This window comes from Protopterus annectens, chromosome 1.part0 (assembly GCF_019279795.1).
Source record: "Protopterus annectens isolate FY-2018-M chromosome 1.part0, PAN1.0, whole genome shotgun sequence".
Classification (NCBI taxonomy): domain Eukaryota; kingdom Metazoa; phylum Chordata; order Ceratodontiformes; family Protopteridae; genus Protopterus; species Protopterus annectens.
This window is the reverse complement of record NC_056725.1, coordinates 678,653,468-678,679,819: the sequence shown is the minus strand read 5'-3', so window position 1 is coordinate 678,679,819 and position 26,352 is coordinate 678,653,468. Positions and strand designations below refer to the sequence as shown.

At 38.4% G+C, this 26,352-nt stretch overlaps 1 protein-coding gene across 1 annotated transcript in view; it reads right to left on the bottom strand.

Moving 5' to 3' along the window:
* The window catches only part of LOC122794026 (ryanodine receptor 1-like), a 2,146,276-nt gene that overhangs the window by 1,099,079 nt on the left and 1,020,845 nt on the right, over positions 1 to 26,352 (bottom strand). The window contains 1 exon segment of the mRNA XM_044062140.1: positions 16,145 to 16,256. Within this exon segment, the coding sequence (XP_043918075.1) occupies positions 16,145 to 16,256 (112 nt within the window).

Sequence of the window (26,352 nt, the reverse complement as noted above, 5' to 3'; positions counted from 1 at the left end):
GACTTGTCAGCTCCTTAAAGGGGACTAGGCTGCTTGATGGACAGCTGCCCACAAAAGTAAGCGACAACCCTGAACTGCACACACTAAACTCTAGACTGGTTGCAGGTGTGCACAAAGGGAAAGACTAGATGCACCAGGAAAAAATAAAGCACAAATAAGATGGCAGCAGAAAAAAAAGATGTCAACCTATCACTGCTTGACAAACACCACCACTGGCAAATGGCTGAGTGGGATAGACGAATAAAGTGGCTTTCCCCTTTGCAGCCCTGTCCACTGATTTCTTATTTAATATGCATATGCCTTAAGCATTATGAGATAACAAAGGAAGGCAGTGTACCCTCAGAAAGTTAGAAAATACTGGGTCTTTATGACATAGGTATGAGGTATTCTGGGTATGCTGATGGTCATGGCCGGCCTTAGACATAGGCAAACTAGGCGACCGCCTAGGGTGCCGTAAAAACCGGCATCATAAAGGGCGCAAATTAAGTGAGTTAGCAAGCTTTAATTCTCTTCACTTTTCAGCTGTAGCACTGCGCCCTCCCCCACTTCCGTAATTAAAAGCACAATTCATCCACCACACATGGGTGCCGGAACCACAGAGCGAGGGGAGGGGGGATGGAGTGAGCGAGCACCCCCCACCACCACTTTTACAGAAGTAAGACCTATAGGATACATGCGTGCATTGCACGCTAACATTCAAACACAAAAGTGCGCAGAAAGAAAGCTCCGTTTTTTGCAGGCTGAGGTGTTCATGTACTGGAAGGAAGCTCCGTTTTTATGCAGGCTGCACTGGTCTGGAAGGAAGCTCCGTTTTTATGCAGGCTGAGGTAAGGAGTTTGTGTATGTGACGTTCTGTTTTGTTATGCTGAGTGTGTTATATGCAGCCAAGACAGGTTGGTTTAAGTTTACCAAGTAGCTTTTTTATGGTGTGGCTTGTGTGTACGTCTGTGTGTTGCTTTGTGAGAGAGTCATTGTATGCATGTGCTGCTGTGCTAAATGTGTGTGTGCATAACTTAAACTAGTGTGTGTGTGCATAACTTAAACTAGTGTGTGTGTGCATAACTTAAACTAGTGGTTTTGCTCACTTCTGTATAAGAGAGAAAAGTGCGTGTGTGTGTGTGTGTGTGTGTGTGTGTGTGTGTGTGTGTGTGTGTGTGTGTGTGTGTGTGTGTGTTGTACGAGACCAGAGTAGGAGTGTGTGGAATTTAAAGACGTGTGTGTGTGTGTGTGTGTGTGTGTGTGTGTGTGTGTGTGTGTGTGTGTGTGTCATACCATAAATAAGTGGGATAAAGGCCAAAGGTATATGCAAACTATAGTCGACCATTGTGAATTAAACTTTAGGTGTTGCTCATAGATTTTTGAACGGTTTACAAACGTTTTTTGCAAAGGCTATGTACTACCAAACTGTACAATTTTCAGCTGTTGTAAAACATAAAATGGACATGTAAGGAAGGCTTCAGTATCTTTAATTGTTAGTGGAGGATGAGTTAGCCAGGTGCATAATTACATTATACTGAATAATAGTCAGCTATTGTCTCATTCAGTTATGGGTTTACAGGATGAGAAAATTGTCCTTAAATCATTAAGTAATGTATATTTATGAAGCTGAGGCATGAAAGAATGACATGTTACATACAGGATACAAAGTAAGCAAACTAGCTAAGCTGTCTCTGCCAAGCTTTGCAGCATTGCACAACTTGAATGTTACTATAATATTATATTATATTATATTAGCATTTTTGGAGGGAGCATATGTGAGGACAAGATCATATTGAATCTTGCAGTGATCACTTATCGTAAGTAAATGTTACCATGAAGTTAAACCTTCACTTTGAAGAAACAAATAGCAATGTTGTAAATTATCTGTCCATATCAGCGTCAGAATAACCTGTGTATACACCCTAGAAGAAAGTAACATGTGCTCTTTGAAAGTGAGTGGATAGCACTTAACATGTCCAGAGTACAGGACATATAGCTCATAGCTCATAGTGATAAAGATGTTTTACAGGTAGCAGATGTGAAAGCAGCCTGTTGTTGAATGAAGGATGCTGACAAGTTTCAGTTCTTAAGTGGGGTATTATTGCTATGAAAGTAATTCTGGAAGGGCTGGCAGGTGATGTCGTACTGTATTGTGGAGTCTACCTTTTACAGAGAGACCTTTTGGGTACCTTCTGCTGGGATTCCTTCCTCTGTTCCTTTAAACAGTTGAAAGTTGTTCTCCTCCTACTCTAGTATCTCCTTATCTTTAACATTTTAGAAATTACAATTAATCGACTTGGGAACTATTTGGTGAGGAACAAGTTACTGATCAGTTGGTATTGTCTTTCATAAAGGACATTCTACAAATTCAGCTTTTATAACAACCTTTCTAGATCTTAAAGTTTACAAGGATTCCACACAAGGTTTAGGCATGTTTTGCAACTTATCAAATGTGTTTGTTTCTGGAGAGGAATTAGAGTTCATATAGGTTCATAGGTGTTTACTAGGCTAACGACCACAAGGGCCTTTTTAAGCCTAGCCATGAATCCCAAATCTCTGATGAGTTCTGATACACTTGATAAGTGTAAGCATGGTCCTGGGAGATGAACCATTTACAGGTTACCTGTTTGCATCAGAGACATAGGTGCCAAACCAGGAATGAATTTCCAGTTTCCCATCCAATTATCCAAGTTGTACTTGGATTGTGTTAGGGAGGAACTCTGCTTTACATGGATGAGGAGCCTGTTCCATAGACAGGGTAGTCTCTGGGATACATACCTATCTATCCAGCAGGTCCTATTTATATCACAGGCAAGGTTTAAGTCTTTAGAATGGGTAATTCTGGTACTGTTTGTTCTGTGGATATGCAGATCTCTTTAATGTAGATGTATTCAGATGAATTTTACTTCTGCAGAGATTGTGCTTATTGATTGATACTCTCTCTCGGCTTTTCGCGGTTAGGGGTCACCACAGCAGATCACCTGTCTGCTCATGATTGGTAGTGAAGTTTTATGGTGTCGAGTTGCCAGCCCAGCGCCCAACCTTCCATGGAAGGCACGCACACACTCACGCCTAGGGCCAATTTAGCATGTCCAATCCACTTATAGCATGTCTTTGGGATGCGGAAGGAAACCGGAGCACCTGGAGGAAACCCACATAACCACAGAGAGGACATGCAGACTCCGCACAGAAGGCACCCCAGCTGAGCTGAGGATCGAACTGGAGAACCTCTTGCTGTGAGGCGACAACGCTAACTGCTGCACCACCGCGGTCGTCCTTCCATATTGATTGATACTGGTGGATTGTAATGACAAGTTTGAGTGGCCTTTTATGGTTAAAGTGTTCTGAAATGGGCAGTTTTATCATTATTGGGTCATGCATTTTTTCATTGTTTGCTGGAAAAATGTTCAAAATTACAAATGTAATACATACTAGCAACTGGTACTGTATTATACAAGGAATATAATTTATTACAATCAGGAAGGTGAATCAAAGAACACATACATGAATGCATGGCCATAAAAATGTGTTCAAGGAGCCTGTCATTTGAAAATAGCCCAAAGGTAAACTTAATTCTCCACTTTCCAGATGCATTTCGTTTGAATGTAGGTTTTAATTCTGTTTCAATGGCAGAAAATACCTAATTGTATACACACTGAGGTTTGAACATTGTTCATAGTAACTGGGGAGAAATAGCCAAGTAACGAAACACTGGTATGGTTGAGGAGGGGGTTGCTGCAAGAGGGGCTGCTCAGTAGGCCCCAATCTATTACCCTGCCTAGGGTCCCATTTGACTATGATTTTCTCTGCTAATAAAGTATGAGAATAGTTTACATGGCCTCTTTAAATCCCGGAAAAACACTTCATGATGCCCGCGTCCTCTCTTTTAAGGAGGAACAGGAGAGCTACACATACTGATATGAGTAATTGGTCATGAAAATTACCATAAAGGTTTGGGAACCACTGCTTTACACCACCTACCAGACTGCTGACAGAAAGGAGTGTGTGTTTCAGTGCATTTCAGGGAATGGAGTTTTCAGTGCATTTTCAAGGGATTGAGTTTCGGTGTATTTTCAAGGGATTACATTTCAAAAGAAAGTTTACTGCTGCTCATGCTAAGTGCGTTTTCAATGTGCAACTGTTTTATTAAATGGCATACTGTTGTAGAATTTGAAAGCAGTGTTAGTAGCATAATTGCCTTTGGTGCAGAAGGCTTTGGATTCTACTCCCACGCCATGTAGATGAAGTGCTGATATTGCAGTACCCATATGATTGCAGATTATTTGGTGTATTACAAGGAGGAATAGGGGTTCTACACTCCTGAGTTTGCTCCTTTTGTATGAGATGCCTATTAACTATAAACTTGTTGGTTTTAGTCATTTCCTATTGCAATATTACCAGTTTACCAAATGTTTTAATGTAATACAGATTAATGCAAGGGCAACAGGCACTGAATTTGTACATGAAACATTGAGGTGTAAAGTTGTTTGCCAGTAGCAACCTCTTCATTCCTCTTAATTAGTTACAGATTTCTTTTAATGTGGAATTGTTCCAATGATTTTACCTCTGTAGAGATTGTGTATTGAGTGATATTGGTGGATTGTAATGACAGAAGTCTGGGTTGCCTTTTATGGTTGAAATTTTCTGAAATGGGTAATTTTGTCATTGGTTTATACTTTGTTTCATTAAATGTTTAAAACTACAAATTTTAACACACATTCTAACAAGTGGTGCTGTATTATACAAGGAATATAATTTAATACAATCAGGAAGGTGAATAAAAGCAAAATTCATGTATGCATTGCCCTAAAATGTGTGCAAGGAGTCTATTTTGAAAATGACTCAAAAGTAAACCTAATCCTCCACTGTCCAGATGCATTTTCTATGAGTGTTGGTTTTCATGCCGTTTCAATGACAGAGAAGTTTACTGCGTATGCTAAGTCTATCTGTGTTTGTGCTGTTCTAGTAGTTTAAGCTACTGTACACAGGGAGGACAGAGGTTGCTATTCTACTTTCACTGAGCTGTAAGGCTTGCTCACCTACCCAAAGTAAATTAAACTGTTTAGATTAACTTAAGCATCCCTTTAAAAGAAGGCACATGGGCTTGTATTTTCTGAGGACATGACTTTTACAGTAAAATGTGTGAAGGAGCAACAGATAAAGCAGGCTTATTAAAAAAAATTCCACTTCACTTGCAGTTTAACTATATTACAAGGTATATTTTCTTCCTGTGCACTTAAATAACTGAAAGAAATGACTGGAGTGGCTTTCTTGGGAAGTGACCTTCATGTGGGTGTGGCTTATAGGGGTGTTTCAGGAGTATGGTGTGGGTGGGGCTTAAGGGGCACTGGTGTGGGTGGGGCTTAAGGGGCACTGGAGTACTACTTCGCCTAGGGCACCATTTCAGCTAAGGCCGACCCTGCTGATGGTGACACCCGGGGACGTGAATGTTATCCTTCCAGGCTTGAACAGTCAGGATTTCCAAGCCATCTTATGAACAGATATGGGGTCCATTGATCTGGATTCCTAAATTCAGTAGTTTGTAATGAAAGGTCACTCAGAACGAGGACAGCTATTGTAGCTGAATTGATGGGGGGGTCTATATTATATGATCGAAGATACTTTTCTTCGAACATATAATAATCGACACCTAAACAGCGAATAAACTAAAGAGCGAACGGCCAGATCCTCACATTTTTTCCTTGGGAAAAATTCACGGGGCCATACACAAAAAACACAAACTGCAAAACCCTAATCAAGTGGGGGCTGTACCCCCCACACTCCCCCTAACTAAATATACCAACTCCGAGATAGCGCTACATTGGGGAAAAGTGCAATTCCCTATAACGGCCAACTGAATTTTTTCCTGCGGAAATAATTCATGGACCTGGCCGTTTGCTCTTTAGTTCATTTGCTGTTTAGGTGTCAATTGTTATATGTTTGAAGAAAAGTATCTTTGATCATATAATATAGACCTGTTGATGGTCTACTTGTATTCATGCAATACAAACTGCAGGTCATACCTGGACAGCTGCACTTCCCATCTGTCTTGTATTTTCCAAAAGAAGACTTTATAAGTGTGGAAGCAGCTATGTGGTTTAGAGTTTTAGTACAAAAAATGGGGTTGCACTTCATGCTAGCCTGTCCTAGCCTCTTTAGAACAGTAATCTTAGGACATGCATCTAGGCCTTTGAGCAAACTGTACATGTTAGGCACAGTTCATAATGGTGTTTGCAGAGTGCCATGCAGACTCAAACCTGTTACCAACCAATCAAGATATTTAATTTGTTAAATAAAAAAAATAGACACATTACGTGATTTAACAGCATTACTACATAATGCAGTTCCAACAGAAAAGCAGCAGTAAAAAAATCACAACAACTGCACACATTAGAGTTAGCAATGAAGGATGAATTCAGCCAGCATGGATTGGGTATTAACTGAATGTTCTCCATACAGCGCTGAAATATAATGTACTAACTACGACTAATACTCAAGATGCTACACCATGAAGTTAAGGCTTGATGCATATGCTGTGAAGTTAATCTCCAGATTCAGCATTATTAGGCTCAGAATTTGAATAGCATAAATAAAAGGTGTCCAATTGCTTAAAACCTGACTTGGATATCACAATTTTGAAACTATGATTGTGTATAAAACAGAATCTTATATTTATACTACATTAATCAAGCTGTTATTCAGTCAATCAGTATTTATTTGTATTATAATTTGTCATAAATCTTAGTGATCAGAACTATATGTGAAATATGAAATAGCTTTCAAATATTCATTGCACTACAACAGAATAAAGTAATTGAACTACAAGCTTTCCTGAACAAGTATTTTTTAGCTGGGCATGGAAGTCATATTCATCTGGGCAGTCTCTTAGTCACCCGGGTAGTGTGTTTTAAAGTTTAGGAGATATCACTGAAAATGTTCAGCCCCTGTGAATTCACTTGAATCCCAGAGAAGTCAAACAATAAAGCAGAAGAACAAATGGCTGTTTGTCAGGGATTTAGGGTTTCAGCAGTTCTTTTGTGTAAGCAGGAGCCAGGTCAGGTACAGCCTTAGAAAAACACCTTGTCAATAATAACAAATATATCTAGTTGCTAATGCAGAAACTTACGAACAGGCAAAATATGAGATGAATGCAGAGTTCTGATTCATAACCTGGCAACTGAAATTTGCATAATTTAATAAGCACTGTATATGTCACTGATAGGAAGTAATCCAGAGGTATAAAGAAACAAAAGACCACTGTCTTAATATGCATAACTTAAGGACTGTGTATATTTGTCTGTAGGGGTGCAGCCCTTATTGTTAGATTATGATGTCAGAAATGGATTGAAATTTATTGTGCTGTGTTAAAAATTAAGAAACCATATTAAGTGTCAAAAAGTGTTGGGTACCCCAAGTGGGAAACCACAGAAGTACAAAACACTGCAGAAAATGTGGTGAGTTATTTAATCTACTTCCTAGCAAACGATCAGAGAAAATTCTTACATGAATACAAATAATTCTACACTGGTTCAGTACTGAAGTTCCCCAGATACCTGATAAGTGGGACCCCAGAATATAGACTGATGACACCTCACTTCCTGGCAGAAAATTTCTGTTATCATATTAGGAATGTGATTCATTCAGGTATTTTCTTCTCTATTCATATGGAATGGCATTTACTTGACATGATCTTCCACATTAATGGGAAAGTCTCTCATCTGGTGGTAGAAAAATCAGTCAGTGAGGCTACCACAACATAAAAAAGTCAAGATGGCATTGTCAGAGGAAATGTATAATGTGCTAATTAAACTGTTGCATATCACAAAACCTTTTCTGCTAAATGATCTGTCACTAGGCAAAGAAGTGCACCTGTGACAATAGTTTTGAAGGAGGAAATAAAGGAAGGATGGAAGTAAATAGATTAAAAATTGGTAAAAATTGGATAAGATAATGTGATAGAACATTCATTCTTGAGCGATCAGAACTTATCTAATGGACTTGTAGCACATATACTCACTAATGAAGATACTATGCATAACTAATTTCTTCTTAGCTTCCATGATATTACTGCTGCATGTAATGTCCCCAGGCAGATTGCTCCAAATCACATCAATACAGAGAACATACACTACCATATTCCTTAAGACTTATAGAATATTTTTATAAGCTGAGTCCTTGCAGAGCACAACTGAAGGAAAAAGCATTGTAGAGACAGCTTTGTTGGTACAGACACAAACTGAAGATACCAAGTAAGAAAGAGTTAGTTTTCAAAAGGGGTCTAATTCGGTTCCATTTACCAGTTGCAATGACAGGTTTTAGACAGGTTTAGTAGAATAAATTTGACACACTTGTTCTACATATTTTCCTGTTAGAAGTACTGTTTGAAGAAAGGACCAGAAGGAAGTCACTGCCATAGAATAGTTTAGACAGCAAGCTGAAAGTGATTAGTTTTTCTCTAAAGTTAGATGGTTGGACATCCTTGATTTGGCAAGAAATCCTGACAGCTGTTGACTCTCTCTTGCAGTGGAAAGTACAGTTGCATATGTCTTACTTATCTGTAACAGCAGATGTTTGAATTCCATACTGCCTCAGTGGCATTTTGGGTTATCTGCCAAGATAACCCAGTACTGGCCAGTTTTCAAATGCTCACACTTCCCTCCCTCTCCCTTCTTGTAACAGATGAATGGCTGAGCATATCCTGAGAGGGAGGCCTTTAGCTGTCACAAGAAATGAGTGTCAGGCTTCTACACTTCCAGAAAGAAGGAGAGGAAAGTACCTGAAGCCAGAATCATCTAGCAAGAGTAAATCTGCAGCCAGTCACAATACCATATAAAAAACAAATCCAAATCAAAGAGGTTGAAACTCATCTCGGCCATGCATAGTCTGTGAACCTTGCCTGCAAGAGATTTTCCATGGTTGGAGTAACAGAAAAAAAATTAGAGGACAACCATCATGCAATAGTTTTGTTGTTCTGTCAGTAGCCTGTGCACATCCAAGGTATGAAGAATCTTTTCTCACTTGTTTTTTGGATCAAGAAAGAACACTGGTTGAAGGATAGCTTGATTCATGGTAAATTCATAAACAACTTTAGGCATGAATGACTGATTAGTTGCAACTCAGCCTTGTGTTTGTGAAAAATCAGATAGGTTGGCCAAACATGAGATATTGCAGCTCAAAAGTCAGAGCAATCAGTAAAACAATCTTCCAAGTAATGAACTATAAATCAGCCTGAGAGGCAGATTCAAAAGGAGGTAAGGTCAACTTTTCAAGAACAAAGTTGAGATCCCAGGGAGGAGGAATTTGCTTTTGAGGGGTTCTAAAATGCAACACTTCTTTCAGAAACTGTTTGACCACAAAAAGAGACAAAAGAGGGAGATCCATGGGCAAACAAAATGAGATGTAAGATACACCATTTCTAAGGAGCTCACACAAATACTTCAAAGCCACTGAGGTCAAAACCCTTTCGGGACCGCTGTTCTTGTGAATGTAAGATTTTATTAGTTGCAGGTCTTTTAGCCTCATTAAATATTTGTGGCACATCCTCATGGAACAAGTGCTTACAAGTTATCAAAATAGAATCATCCAGGCTGTCAGTTACAATTACTATATGTTGGGGTGTAGTATTAACCCCCAATGTGTGAGCAGATCTGGTCTGTGAGGAAGCTTGGGGTAGTGCTCTTGGCCAATTCCATTCCATTAAAAGTTAGAACCAGCACTTTTAATTTTAATTAAACGAAGAACAAAGTACAAAGGATTTCTATGAATAAAAAGCTTACAGAAAGGGGCTTCTAAGGTGTGTGTGTGTGTGTGTGTGTGTGTGTGTGTGTGTGTGTGTGTGTGTGTGTGTGTAGCCAAATTTACAAAGTTTGACTCCTCCCACCACCATAGCCTACTGTAGGCAAGTCACTTAGAAAGTATTCCTGAGTCACCCCTGAAAAGGGACACCATCTCCAGTATGTCCACCAGTTTAACAAATAGATAAAAATAACAATGGTATTTAAAACTTGCCTCTTTTGAAGCCTTTGTTCCATCCTACCTCTATTATTTTTGGTTTTGTACAGAATTCTTGAGTAAAGAAGTTGAGAATTATGTTGTTTGTTCTTTGTAACATTTGTTTTTTTTTTTTGCCAAATTGTTGTGGGTAGCAGTCACTAAATAATGACAGACGTGTGGTTTTTAGACTTTGTGTCCTTCAGAAAATGCTTTCTAATGCAATTTTCTAAGTATACAAAAGAAAGATTTAAAATCTGTTCCAGACTTTTGAGTCGTTGTCTCTAATTCTTCATCTAAAAGGTTGGGATGGCATGGGGCTGTAATGGGATGTACTATATGGTTCTCACAGCAGTAAGCAGAAATACTCTTCTTGGTTATTAGTTATGTATTTGTATGCCTATTTTATTGCAAGCAAACATCTGAATGTGCATAATTGTACAAGGAACATTGATGATTACCTGTGTGTGTGTGTGAGACAATGCGTGTAGCTTCATCGTAGGAGCCATATTATTTTTTTATGATCCTTGGATTCCTTGTTTTGCTGACTTTACACAGTGTGTTTATTATGTGGCTGTGAATAAACTGGAAAACATGAGGTCTATTTATCTATTTATTTATTTTTATTTGTTTACCGGGGCAGTACACTGATGTCAATAGACCATTTGCAGGCACAGCCGGATGAATATGATCACAAAAGTAACCAATAAAACATATTTCTAGATGCAAGGATATGCTAAAAAACAAATCTATATACATATTTAAAGATGCAAGAATATGTTACAACATTTAGTTCGAGAATCAGTTAACAAGGAGAGGCTGGACTCTGCCCTTCTGAGCTGGGAATTTCTGGTTAAAGGCTTATAGTGCCTGCATATTTGAACTGTTTCTTACTGAAATTGGTACACCTTGTTTGCTGTAGCACAGACTAGATCCAGGCCTGCTGAATCTAGCTTTGTTTATATGCTTGTTATTTCCCTGAAACGCTAATTCCACCTAAAATGCGGCTTTTCAGCACTTCTGTGGATCCCTAGTGATATCTGCATTGCTTACTGTACTTATTTCCTTGTTTCACTTGAAAGACAGTTACTGTTTGTCGTTTTTGCATTTAAGTTACCTGGCACTTGCTCACTAAGTCAGCACTAAAAAATTAAAAGCACTACACCCTCACAAACTACCCTTGAGTACCTTGTTCCCCATTGGCCCTTTTTTCAATTATAAAGGAATTCCCAATACTATTCTAGCATGTCCAAAGGTCAGTTGTCAATCTCCTCTCCAGTCCAGCTGGTGAATCTGGGAATCTTGAGGCAATGTTACAACTGCCTCATGTACACAGACAACCCTCTCCTCCTCCCAACAAATTCCAACACATGTGAGAGATGCAACCATATAGCCAAACTGGAGGCTAAGCTCTCTCAACTCAGTACTGGCGTAACCAGTCAGGAGGAGAAAGAAACCACACTCACTACAATTCCAGTCTCACATAGACCTACCACGACAGCAAACCAAACACAAACACACAAAAAACATACTCACAGGCTCTAAATAAAAACCTGCCTAAGCAGCAGGGACCTCCAAAGCAGACACCCAAGCAACCGCTACCCCAAAACAAAACACGTGCAACACATAGCTCACAAAGCCAGTGTGCCGAACAGTCACAGCCCTTAAGGCTAAACAACACACCTGATACACTTGTAATAGGTGACTCTATCGTCAGATACACTGACGTCCCACTCACCAGGCTGAACAAGGAGACGGTCACGGTGAGCTGCCTGTCAGGTGCTAGGATCCTCCACATAACACACGCACTCAGGTCACTCCAAGGCAAGTACAAATATGACTCAGTCATTGTCCATGCTGGTGTGAATGACCTGAGACGTACCTCCCTGGACTACATGAAAAGAGACATAGAAGAGCTCTCTGAGCATATAGCCCAGGCCGGTATGACCCTGACCTTGAGTAGCATCTTACCCTCACCAAGAATTATGCCACAATATGAAGACAAGATGATCAATTTCAACAATTGGCTTAAGTATTGGTGTCATTCAAAGGGGATCCAATGCCTGTCAGCCTGGGATGACATGCTCGACAAGCCACGATGCTTCGCTAAGGACGACTTGCACCTGTCACCCCTGGGCTTTCGGATATTGGCAAAGGCTCTTGCTACCCCCATAGTGCCTTTTTTAGGCAAAGCTCAAAAGACAAACCCACCTCCATAGGTATCACAAGGGATAAGAAACTAAGAGTAATGCTACTCAACGCCAGAAGTCTAAACCTCAAGATGCACGCACTCGAAACTCTCCTTAGCATGGAGAAAATCAATATCTGTGCAGTAACAGAAACCTGGTTCAAGGCTCCCGAGAGCACCCCAGCACTACCAGGTTATACCTCATACCATGCTTTTCGGCCCCAAAACTTGGACCGAACCACAAAAGGAGGGGGAGTATCGATATTGGTCAAAGATACCCACACCTCCAGGTAGGTGGCACAGCACGAAGCATCAAAGACTATCCATGTGCAACTAACAGTGGGTAAAACTGCCTTCTAGTTTATAGCCTGCTACAGACCACCCTCCCAAACCCAGGAACCCCACTCGGCCTTCCTGAGAACACTGGAAAATATGAAGGTCTCTCCAAACACCATTATATTGGGCGACTTCAACTACCCAAACATAGACTGGGAGCATTACTCTAGCTCCAACACCCTAGCCCAAAGGTTCCTAGAATATATAAACTCAAATGCTATGGAACAACTTGTTACCACTCCCACAAGAGAAGAAAACATACTGGACCTGATCATCACCAACATGGGGACTCTATGCTCCAGACCAGAAGTGTATCCCTCACTGGTAAGATCAGACCATAAACTAATCTCACTGGATATTCACATCCCGACCCCACCCCCTGCCCAGAAAACCACAGTGAAAAACTTCTCTAAAGCAAATTTCACACTCCTCAAAACTGAGGTGGAATCCTTCAAAGCCCCAGGGCCTGTGGAAAATATGGCCCAGACCGCAGAATCCTTTATAAACGCATTCTATGAACACCTTCAGGAATGCATGGATCATGCAATCCCAAATAAAACCAAGACCCAATCCTCCAAAGGCAGACGTCCTGTCTGGTGGACCCCAGCCATAAACAAACTATACAATTGAAGGAGGAAGCTACTACATGATAGAGCAAAATAGCAAAAAGGGAAGGCATCTCTGATCAGTATTAGCAAAAAACTACGGGCACTCATAAAATTGTCTAAAGCCAGCTTCGAGAGAAAAATTGCACAGGACACTAAGGATAATCACAAGGCTTTCTTTAGTTATGTTAGGAACCTGGGTGGGAATTCCCAGATATGCTCAGAATTAGTCCAAAATGACAAAAAATACACCGAACCCACAGACATTGCCAACATCCTAGCTGACAGGTTCAGCACAAACTCCCCCACCTCTCCACCAAAAGGGCGAATATCTATCCCAGCAGAGTGCTGCCCCCCTGACATCTCAGATGCTCAGGTAAGAGCCGCCCTCTCCAAAGCAAAAAACACAGCATCAATGGGACCAGACGGTGTTCCGGGCTGCATCCTACATGAACTCCAAGAAGAGCTAAACCCAAACATAAAACTACTGTTCAATCTCAGCCTTACTACAGGATATGTACCCAAAGAGTGGCGTACAGCAACAGTGGTCCCTCTCCACAAAGGTGGTGCCTCAACGGATCCTGGAAACTATCGCCCCATAAGCCTGACTAGCTTGGTCTGCAAAGCTATGGAAAGGATCATCATGGACCTCATAAATAAAGATATTGGGGACCTACAGACACTGGATCCTACCCAGTTCGGCTTTGTTAAGGGCAGATCCTGCCTCTTAAACCTAGTCGATTTCTTTGAAACAGTCACCAAGGCCATTGACGAGGGGAAGGTGGTCCACACAGCCTACCCGGACCTCGCAAAAGCCTTCGATACAATACCCCACTCGGGCATTATAGATAAGCTCACCAGCTTAAATATAAATCCCTATGTCATTAGAAGGGTTGCAAACTGGCTCAAGGACAGAACCCACATGGTTAGAATTGCTGGAGCCATGTCAGACTCCAAAGCAGTTACAAGTGGCGTCCCACAAGGCTCAGTCCTGGGACCTCTCTTGTTCGGTATATATTTCTCGGAGGTACAGGCAAACACGGAAGGACTGTGGCTGACCAAGTTCGCAGATGACTGCAAACTGGGTGCCATAATTGACTCTCCAGCCGACACAAGCATCCTCCAAAAGGGCCTCATAGAAACAGACAACTGGTGCCAGAGCCATGGCCTCAAGCTAAACGCCAAAAAGTGTATAGTCATCCCCTCTGGCAAAAACAAAGTGCCCACAAATTACCACATAGGTGGTAATCCATTAAGTACAGAAGAAGTAATTAGGGACCTGGGGACCCAAGTTGATAGCAATCTCTCATTTGACAACCACGTGGCCAAATTGGTTATAAAACATTTTATATAGCCCACCTAATCATGAAGGGATTCACATCTAGATCAGGGGAGGTCATCGTGCCTCTTTACTCATCCCTCATCAGGCCCATAATTGAGTACAATGCCCCTTTTGGGATGTACCTTACCAGACACCTGCAGAAACTGGAAAGACCCCAAAAGTACCTCACCAAGAGGATCAAAGGGCTCAAACAGATGCCATATGCTGCCCGGTTAAAGAAACTCCAGCTCTACTCAATGGCATACCGCTTGCTCAGAAGCGATCTGTGCCTGACGTATAAAGCCATGTCCAACCCGGAATTAATGGACATGCTGCACCTCAGAAAATCCAAATCCCATCGAGCTACGCGCTCGAGAGACTTGAACCTCAGCACTGAAATAAATAGGACATGCTGGAGGGACAGATTCATAACCCAGAGGCTCCCTTCACTCTGGAATAAAATCCCAGTCCAGGTTAGGCAGAGTCCCTAACTGAGTCTCTTCAAGAGGAATCTGGATGAGTGGATGGGAAATCGTAGGTTTACCCCGGGTATCACTTCTGTGTCACTGTTAGACAGAGGCACAGTATACTAACCTCGAAAAAGGGCATAGCAAAATTAATTTAAAATAGGTGGCGAAAGCCAAACACACTCTGGCTAGGCTTATAAATGCCCTAGGGCAGACAGCCTAGTATGAACCTATGAACAATATCAAGACATATATGGAAAAATGGAATTATGCTTAACAGAGTTTTATGAAAAATATGTAGTCATAACGACTGAGATGGCTTATCCTATGGGGATAGCAGCATATTATTATTATAAAGAGAGGTATGAAGACATTAGAAGACGCATGTGAGAAAAATTGCAAGAAAGGATACCACCAGGAGAGGACAGAGAAAAGATGAGAGAGGCATGTAGAGGGAAGAGGAACAGAAAGGATAAGAAGTACAAAGGAACTAAGGAAGTAGGATGAATGAGAGGCAATAAGTAAAGGGGATGACAAGACTAAATGAAGAATGAAATAAGGATAAAGGGTGTGTGAGAGAGCTGCAGGGTTCGTGTAACATGACCTGAGTGACTGAGATGTCTGTGAGTTTAATGTTAAAATATTAAGTACGAATGCGTCTTTAACTTAACTTGTTTTTTTTTGTTTGATAAACTCACTCAGTTTACAATCACCAGCAAACTCGGTTAGACATTATTGCTTGATATCAGCTTTTACGCTGTAGAATTATTTGCCACAAAAGAGGAGGCCAAAGACTGAGCCCTGACATTTTTCTGTGTAGAGCAAATGCCAACCCCCCCCCCACACCTTTACACTTTGTGCTCTATCTGATAGCCAGTTAGTTATCCAGTAACCTAAGTATATGTTAATGCTGAGTCTGTAAATACTCCCCATTGTGGAGGGATAGCATCAAATGTCTTCTCAAGTTCTAGGGAGGCAGAATGTACTGTGTGCCCTTTATCCATGTTCTTCTTAACCATTGTAAAAACTTAACAGGGCAGAGCAGACAGCCAATCTTTTACAAAGCTGAACTGGTATTTATCCAGGTATAAAAGGCCACCTAAGATATAATTAATATAATTAATATTATGGGCAAAAGATATAGGAAATATGTCACAAAGTTCATATTGGTAATATCAATAACTACTCCTCCACCACCTTCTGCACAAAATAAATACCCAAAGGTTACAAAATATATGAGGATGGAGACATTCCTTACCACAGTGAGAAAGGAGATCATTATGAAACTCAAGCAGTTCATCACGGATTTCTTCTGGAACAGGGCATTCTTCTTCATCCGGACTATATTTAAAATTCAGCAACATGTTCACCTAAGTAGGAAAATACAAAAAAAATGAATATCAGATAATGTCCTAGTTTATTTTATTTATTTATTTTATTTTACATTTGTTAACCGGGCTAGTCCAGCTGGATACAAGTCCATTTTCAGTGGAGGCCCGAGGAGAAAAGCTCCGATTTTTATTTTATTTGCTCAATGTATATGCTATTAAACATTAGTCAACATCAAGCAGTATTCCACTTCATCAAAATCATGTGAAATTCCTACAAATCTATTTAAGCATCTAAATAGCACATTTCTTCATGGATTCCTTAGCTCACGTGGCTGTAACCAGGATGGAAAGGCAACAAAATCTAGTGTGGTTAATGAGACAATCACCATCACTTAAAGCAGAGAGGGAAATGAGTATTGCAGAAGAGTGGATGAATAACAGCAAAGAAACAGCAAACAGACAATTAAGTAGCAAAAAAGAAAAATAAACTAAAAAGAGAATTAGAATGACTTATGACAGGGTAATAAGTCAATATGGGCAGAAGAACACAGATCTTGAAGAATATTTTAATTTTCTTCAAAAAGTGATGGCGATACTTGATGGCATGCAACATAAAAGTGGCTGGCCTTAAATGGCTTCCTATAAATGAGCATGCAGTTGCTTATCATGGAAGGAAATGTCCTCAGGACATCAGAAAAAGATGACAGATACCACTGATGGAGTATGTAAATGTGCTTAATGCAAACTGCTGTACACTGGCTATATTCGTATAAAAGGCAGTCATCTTTTCTACAGGTCTATATGGAATATGATTCCGACTTGTCAGAATCCATCAGAGAGAGACAAAAAGACAGATGGAGATTCAGACAGACAGAAAAAGAAAGATAAAGTGCTCTTACATGTAGTGTTCTCAATGTGGTGCTAGAATAAGACTAAATGATCACCAAATAACTGCATTAATAAATGAACTAAGAAGAATTAAAAGTAAGTGTTTTAGACTTCAAATGAGTACAATATCAGACAGTTGATTGTTACCTCAGAAAGTTCTAGTAAATGGCCAAAACTGCTACGTCAGATATGGCAACTCTTAATTAGAAGCAAAAATGAAAAATGAAAAGTAACAAAACCAGTCACACCTGTGCGTAGCTAAGGTGACATCAGATGTTCAAACAGTGTGTTGTTTGGGAAGCATGAAAATTCAAAGATGAGGCAAGAGACAGAATAAGATCGATTAAAGAGGATGACGCATACAAGCGAGTCAAAACACTGAAGACTCATACTAAGAAAGAGCTAACAAATCCATTCAAAAGTGGAACAACAAATGTTTCTGCAGATGTACAAGGCAGCAAACAAAGACAAGAGTAGATATAATGGAATTTAGTAAGATGGTGGAGCATTCCGCACATAGAAACAAAGGAAAGCAGTGTTGCGTTAGAAGACAAGCACACCAGAAGACATGGTTACAGATATACAGGCAATATTTAGAATATAAAAGAGTGATTTGTAAAACCCAGTCATAAGAAGTACTCAGGATAAGAGGTTAATCCCAGATCCTTCTCAGAAAAAAGGGTTCTGAAAGAATCAACAACTTAAGGTATACAAGGCAGTGGGGCCTGACGGAATTCACTCTTGAATTCTTGGTGAAGGGTGTGCTACCTACAGCCATAAATTCTCATTTATTTAATTGAGGAAGGAGGAAAACAAACATGATGAGCTGAAGGGACAAAGTGAGGCTCCCCAAAGCTGGAAAATATCTCAGTCAGTATGCCTTTGGTGAAACACAAAATGGTAGAAATATTTCTAAGAAAATATTGAGAACCCAGAGGCAGTGAGACTTAGAACCCAAGGTAGCACAAACTGACAACTGGAAAAGTAGGTTAGATAAGTGCATAGGGAGCTCTGACTAGGTAAATACAAGTATGGGCTAATTTAGTTTTAGCAAGACATTCAGCATGGGACTAAACAAAAGTAAGATGAAGACATTAGACTTACTTCCATCAGCCTTTACTGTGGCAAAATAAACACTGAACAGATAACTGGACAGAGAAGATAACAGTAAATGGGAGTCCACTTGAAATAAAAAATGGTTATTACTGAGTAACTCAACAGACATTTTTGAATCTAGACTTTAATTTACTGTCCTAATAAGTGACACTGCAGTATACTAAGAAGAAACGTTTTTTTTTTTTTTTTTTTTTGGGGGGGGGTGACAAAAATAACATATGCATGGAGTGAAAAAACAATAAAAAACATGGTGAGGTTCGATGAAGGATATGAAACAAGTCACCCTAAATTCTGTATAAAGAAATACAAATCAACATTCACAAAAAGTAACATCCCAGGTAAAGATCTCAAAAATGCAGGGAAACAAGTAATGACAGAAAAATGGAGGTATATCAGAAGTTTACTACTGTGTACTCGACACAGAGATGGTCAAGTCCTCCAATGCTCAAAACCATTCAGCAAAAAGTCAGAAAGCCAAATTCTGGTATACCTGATACAAACACCAAACCCTGAAACTCACTATAGCTTGGGACCCAGGAACAAGCATTACCATGGGTCAAGAAGGGGGCAATGTTGGACAATTGGTAATGTCGGTTTTTAACATTACAACATTTGCAATGCAGGACTCAACCACCTGTGTGTCGAGTCTTCTTCTTCTTCTACTTTTGGCGTTTCCTGGTTAGGGGTCGCCACAGTGGATCACCTGTCCGCTCATGATTGGCAGTGGAGTTTTATGGTGTCGAGTTGCCAGCCCAGTGCCCAACCTTCCACAGAAGGCACACACATGCACATACACACTCACACCTAGGGCCAGTTTAGAGTGTCCAATCCACCTACAGCATGTCTTTGGGATGTGGGAGGAAACCGGAGCACGCGGAGGAAACCCACGCAACCACAGGGAGGACATGCAGACTCTGCACAGAAGGCACCCCAGCCAAGAATTGAACTGGAGAACCTCTTGCTGTGAGGCGGCAACACTAATCGCTGCACCACCATGGCCGCCCCCATGTGTGTGTCGAGTACATGACAATAAACTGTTTGAGATTACTTAAATATAAACAGTAAACAGAAGCACCAAGCTAAACCGATCCAAAGTAGGAGGCTTTATTGCAAACACGGTGAGCACATACACAAAATACATACATAAACGCTCCAAAATCTCTGAGTTTTCGTAAAGAACTTCATCAGATGCATATCCTTTTATGTTGTAAATGAGTGTATATATAGTCACATCATCATGAATCATTCAATAATCAAACAGCACTAATTACATATTAAGGTCCAATCAGCCTAGTGAATAAAACACCTTCTTAAATAACTAAATAACCATAAAACCATAAATAAAATTATTTAAACATTGTATAAATGTTCTAAAATATTTAAAACACTCTAAAATCAATATAATTTAACAGTTTTAATATACCATTAAAATTCAGTAATAAAATACAATAATAAAGCAGGGCCGCAGTGGTGCAGTGATATTTTTACCAAGTTTATTCTCCTTTTTTGCTTGGTTATTATTTAAATATAAGCAAGAAAAGCAAGAAACTACAGCAAAAAGCTGATGCAACACTGTTTTGTGCTACAAGCTGCATCACCTGTAGTAAACATAAGTCAGTTATTATTCTGGACAGATGGAGAGAAACTCACCCCCTCCCCATGCAGAACTGCCTGTAACATTCTATACAGTTCCGACAGCATCTCTTCAGATAGACAGACAAGAATGAGGCCTTCCAGAGAAGGAAAGCAAAAATGAAGAGAGGCCTGCAGTAGAAGCCATAAAATGATCTAAATATACCAGGGCTGGTATAACAAATACATGGACTTAACAGGGAGTCATTTATAAAAATAAACATATAATGAAAAAAGAAAGACATAGTAAAGCAAAAGGATACAGAATAAAAGGGTGCAGGCTTAACATCACTAAATAATGATAAACTTTGGTATTGTCAATCAGTATGTGATTATGGGGATATAAAATGAAGGGGTGCAGGATTAACATCACTAAACTAATGAAACTTTGGTGTTGTCAAACATTAGTATGTGATCATGGGGATGTGGCACTAAAGGTCGAAACTACAGTATAGTGAGAGGGGGTGTAGGGACACAGCCCACCCCTCCCAGCATGCATGGAGGGGTTACAAAAATGGTTCTCTATGTGATCTGTAGCTTTCAAACATGCATCACATTTGAATGTTTGCGATGTTTTGTGATTTCTGTTTTGTGAGTCAGTCACAAAACCATCAGACATTCATTAGGAAGTTGGTATACAGACATAATATAATCTCAGGGGCAATCTTTGTATGTATCCACCCATCCAGTCGGCCAGCCATCTATCCATCCATCCATTTTCTAAACTGCTAATCCTAGTGAAAGTCACAGTGGTAGCAGGCTGAGTAATATAAATCACATTCCCCATGCACCCAACAATGATATGTTAACAGGAAATTCCAATTCCTGATATTTATATTTCTGCTTATGACATATAATGACATATATTCCTTTAGGGTGCACGTCTTACAAACTTTACTTATCAGGTTTGAACAGATACATACTTTTCTGTCAAACTGCATATAGTCAGTGCTGTACAGATGCAGGCAAGTGAACATTAAGATCCATATTTACAAAGACAAATATTTTCCCCATCAGAACATTCTGGTTGTTTAATTGTTATAAACAGAAGGGTGTTAGATGAGATGTGGAACAGGTCATGATAATTAAAGACAGTGCACTTATTACTGATGGCTTAGAATAGAAGTAGTTAGCACAGTTTAAGATTAAGCTTGTGTTATAGGTGCAATTCAAAACAGATTTTACAGTGTTACAAATGTGAAGTCCCCATGGCAGTTAAGATATGGGTTGGTCTTTATGAGGTATGGTGTTGCTGACTAGATAGAAGTTTGAAATGTACCTTTCAGAGGAGAATTTTATCGAAGGACATTTGTCAAGGTGATGAAGAATGCATTTGACTATTTTAAGTTTACTGATTGTGACTCAGTCTTTTGCCCTGTTACTAGTTTTAAGTGAATCCAGGTCTGTATTACAGTGGAGTGGTCTGAAATGAACTTTGGGATTCTATTGTTTACTTGCTTTAATTTGCTACTTAGGATGTGCATAGGTTGGTGAGGATGCTCAAGTTGTAAGAAAGGCTAGCTAAGACAAAACTCCTAACTGTCACTAAATGAGCATGCAGAGTCTTGAACTGATGGCTTAAGAAAGCAATCCTAGATTGTGATTAGTGTGGAGGATAGCTGCAGTGGTGTAGTTCTCAAATTATAAATCAGCATGCAAGATAGACAGGATCTTCAGGCAGTGACACCAGAAAGGATAACATGGTCTGGGTCTTCTCTACATTAAGATGTGTCTTCAATCCAGAGCCAGTCTTTGTGAATCCTACTTGGAGATTAGATGAGATTTCAGCAGGGGTTTTACAAGAGTAGAAAATAACACAATTACTTACCAAATTAATTTGGGAGGATGGGAGACAGAAAAATGTCTTCTGAATAGCAAAGATGTTGAAAAATAGTGGGCCAAGAAATGATGCTTGGGGTACATTTTTTTCAATAATAAATCTTTATTGTTTTATCATTTTCAATACAAACTTAAAGCAAAAACAGAATTAAAGATAAATACCAAATAATGTTTCTAATAATAACACCATAACATATATACAATATTTACATGAATGCTTCCAACTGTAACATTAATTTATACAAGAAGATATCAAAATGATTAAGAATGATTCAAGTAATAAACAATTTGTTGTTAAAAAGTTTCCTTAAAATGTATACATAACTCAGAATACATTTAGGTTCAAAGTATTATGCCAATATAATATTAAACACTTGTTCCCATATTTTCGGATTATTGATATTTTTATTATGCTCATGAAGACGTAATTTATGGGCTAATATATGTCTCATTGCTAGAATCTTAAAGTTATCCCATGAAGGTTGAGATGGGTTTAACCAATCTGTAGCTATATATAGTTTCATTAATAAGAAGATATTAATAAATATAGTGATTTGTGATCTAGAAAGTTCTTTTGGAGGGATATGTAAAATCATAAATTCCCATGAAAGTGTTGAACTTTGATATCCCATCTTTTGAAGTTGTATTTTTAAAGAGTTCCAAAGTTTATAAATGCATTTGCAGCTCCAGAACATATGGAGAAGATCAGCAGGTTGGTCTTTACAGTATGGACAATTTGGAGATTTTTTAGAATTGAATTTATGCAAGCTAAGGCGTGTATAATATGCATTATTCAATATCATAAGCTGAGTATACATCAACTTTTGAAGAGAGATAGATTTTGTTGTTAAGTTAATTGCTTTTAATATTTAATTTTCTTCTATCAATGGGATTTTATCTTTCCAATATTTCAACAAAAGAACTTTATCCTGAAATTTGAACTCTTTTTATTAATTTATTTGCAGCGGTTATAAATTTAACATCTTGTTGAAGAGTTTGCCATAAGTTTGAGCATTTTGTTAAATCCTCATCTCTGGGTTTGAAATTCTTAAAGTAACTTATAGAGAGTTCCTTAATTTGTCTCAATATAACTAGATAAGCTTTAGGTAGATTCAATTCTTGTCTTATTTCATTAGCTGAATATTTGAGATATGAGTAGATGTCAAGTAAAGTTAAATTAACTATTAATGGGAAATTTTTAAGATCTATTAATTGATTATTTAGTCTCAAGTTGGGATTACTATGAAAAGGTTGAAAGACCATCATATGCTGAGTAAGATCTAATGATTGAAATAAATTTTGTATTGATGTTGTATATAATTTAATGTGATCCATTATCGCATATAATTTCAACTTGTCTTTTCCTAGAAAGGGTAGTGCTTTAGGATTAATATTCAAATTCAAAATATGTTTATAATTCAAAATTACCCATGCTGGTGACCACTTAGTACTAAATGCATCATAATTAGCAATTCTTAAGAGTCTGTTAGAGTTTATTATTAAATAGTAGGTTTCAAAATTTGGTAAGTCCAATCCCCCTCTATTTTTTGGGGTCATTAATTTATCATATGATATCCTAGTTTTCCTTGGTTCCCAAATAAATTTAGCCGACTCTTTATGAATTTGTTTAAAAAATTTCTTAGAAATTAACACTTGAGCAGATCTAAAAATATATAATAATCTGGGTAATATATTCATTTTAATAACTGAAACTTTCGCTAATACTGGTAATCTTAAATGATTCCATCTCTTAAAATCAGTCATTATTTGATCCCAAACCATTTTAATATTAATAGTATAAAAAACCTTTATCATCTGTGGAAAAGATAATACCCAAGTATCTATAATATTATCTTTAAACTTTACCTGTCCCACCAATGGTAAAAGCGAAAAAGGTTTGGGAGTTCTTAAAGGGAATATATTCGTTTTTTTAAGATTAATTTTGTAGTTAGATATTCCTGCAAAGTCATCTACTGCTTTTAATAACTTTTTAGTGTCTGAAATTGGAGTTGTACAGTATATATTGAAATCATCCGCAAAAGCCGCCATTGATATTTTAGTTCCAAAAAGTATTGGGGCATTATGATATACATTCTGTTTAATATATAAGAATAAGGGTTCTAGATATATATTGAATAGTAAAGGGGACAAAGGACAACCCTGACGGGTTCCATTTTTGATCTGTATTCTTTTAGAGAAAATTTTATTTATGTATAGAGTTGTATAAGGATTATTGTATAACATTTTTAACATTAGAACAAATTCTTGAGGTATATTAAAATATGGTAAAATATCAAATAAAAAATTTATATTAACCCTATCAAAAGCCTTCTGTGCATCAATTATGAGCGCATAAATCTTTAAATTTTTCTGTTTAGCATAAGCAATCAATGTATGAAGTGTTAGTGTATTATCACTAGTTTGTCTAGTAGTTATAAAGCCGCCTTGCTCATTAGATATTATTTGATTCATTATTTTTTTTAATCTACTAGCTAGAATACAGGTCAAAATGTTCATATCCACATTTATTAATGAAATTGGTCTATAATTATCTGGATTTTGGACATCAGAATTAACTTTAGGTATGAGAATAGTTTTTGAGGCACTAAAATGAGGGTCACTGATTTTATTATTAATGCTTGGAGTACATTTTGAGTTAGTGATAAAGGTGGGGAAATCTGGTCTGCCCATAGTACTGATTCTTTTTTATCACTAGCTAATGAACAATTTCAAGAGGTGGAAGATAGGTTACAGTGTAGAGTCTGTGAAGAAAGCTGCAAGACAGACAGCACCAAGCTCTTTGATACATCTGGAAAAACAGTGTCTATGTAGTCTCTAAAATCAAGTTTGGACATTTGATGGTTTAAGAAAATAATTACAGCTGTTTTAGTCCCATAGGCTAGGCAAGATTTCTGTTGGGAGATTAGGAAGAAATTGTGCTCATTTGGGTGATTTAGTCTGTGTATGTATTTTTATATACTATGAATAAGTTAATAGTATTTGCTTCACCTGAGGGAGGAGCTGCATTTGAAGATTTCCAGAGTTTCTGAATGTAGCTCTCTATACCAGACATTCAATTGAGCTTGTTTGGTATACTGTATCAGCAGCTAACTTCAGGTACGTCAGAAGTCATCTATGGATAGACAGGACATTAATTATTAAGTTGTTAAAGAGTTTCCACATGACTATAGTAAGGATACTGGAGAGATGTATGCTGGTCTGTGTGTGTGTGTGTGTGTGTGTGTGTGGGGGGGGGTTGTTGTGTTTGATGATGGAAGAGGTGGAGTAACTGAGGCTGTGTTAGTACTTCTCATTGGTTGGGAGATTGGAATGAGTTGGGCTGATGTGTCTTGCCAGGTTTACATAATTGGTTATCCTGTGCCACAGCTCTTTATGGTAGCCACGGTAAGTGTACTGTTGGGAAATAAAAGTGTTTTGTTTTACCAGCAATTAGTTTTGACTTTACTGTGTTGCAGAGTTTGTATTAAAAGATTAAGGCATTAAAGAGGATTATATTAGTTATGGGTGCAAAATCCTGAAGGTATGTGTGTGTTTCACCCCACATATATTTTTTTTGTTAAAGAAGCCCATTTGAAGTTTCAGTCCTGACCAAAAGTATTTTTACAGGACGGTCTACAAAGAAGATAAATCATCTTTGAATAAAACCTTTTTGATAAGATGATAGATGTAATCAGATTTATGTAGACAGCTTGGAAAGGGATAGAAACATTTACTTAGGTAAAAGTAAAGAGAAAGCACTAGGTAAGGTGAGAAATTTGAAGCTAAAGCATATGAGTGGATATGTGTGTGTGTGTGTGTGTGTGTGTGTGTGTGTGTGTGTGTGTGTGTGTGTGTGTGTGTGTGTGTGTGTGTAAATCTTTGCTTCTGCAACTAGAAAGTGATGTATATGACAAGAATATTCAGACAGTTATATGGGATAAACAAACTGTAAGTAAACACTAACATGGACTATGCATTTTGGAGAGAAATATATTTAGCAGAAAGGTATTATAGAATAGAGGTACATGGCAGCACATTTTTACGGTGTCAAGTTGATGGATATTGTTTGATTTTATATTAAAGTTTTTATACATAGTAATTGTAAATATCCTCACAGAATGTATTGTGGCTTATGGGAAGTATGCATCAAGAGTAAGGGGAACTGAATAAACACGGGACTGGTAATGATAAATATGACTACAGCAATGCTCAAATGTTCTTATTAATAATCAACTGGACAGTCACACAGGCGGTGAAGAAGATGTATTACGGCAAAGTGGGAATATATACACAGAGAGCATTAACTATATTTCTGAAGTATAGTCTACCTTTTCTAATTTTTTTCTTCAAGAAATTTGCTTAGGTAGGTTTGGATGGATACTTTTTCTGTTTATATATTGTTTTCCCTTTTGCCAATATGTGCCTTTTTATATATACACGCATATTCTTATGTGTTTTAAGATTTATGCTATTGCAATTTTTTTTAATAACAAGCTCCTACAGCTTGTAACATCTAACAATGTTAGCACCAACACAAATGGATGGGGCATTGGTTTAAGGCCTCATCCAGAGGGCACCACTTTAAGAGTGTAACCTTCCTCCCAGTGATGCACTATAGTGGCAGCAATGGGACATGAACCCAGGCGCCCGCTGTGTGGAT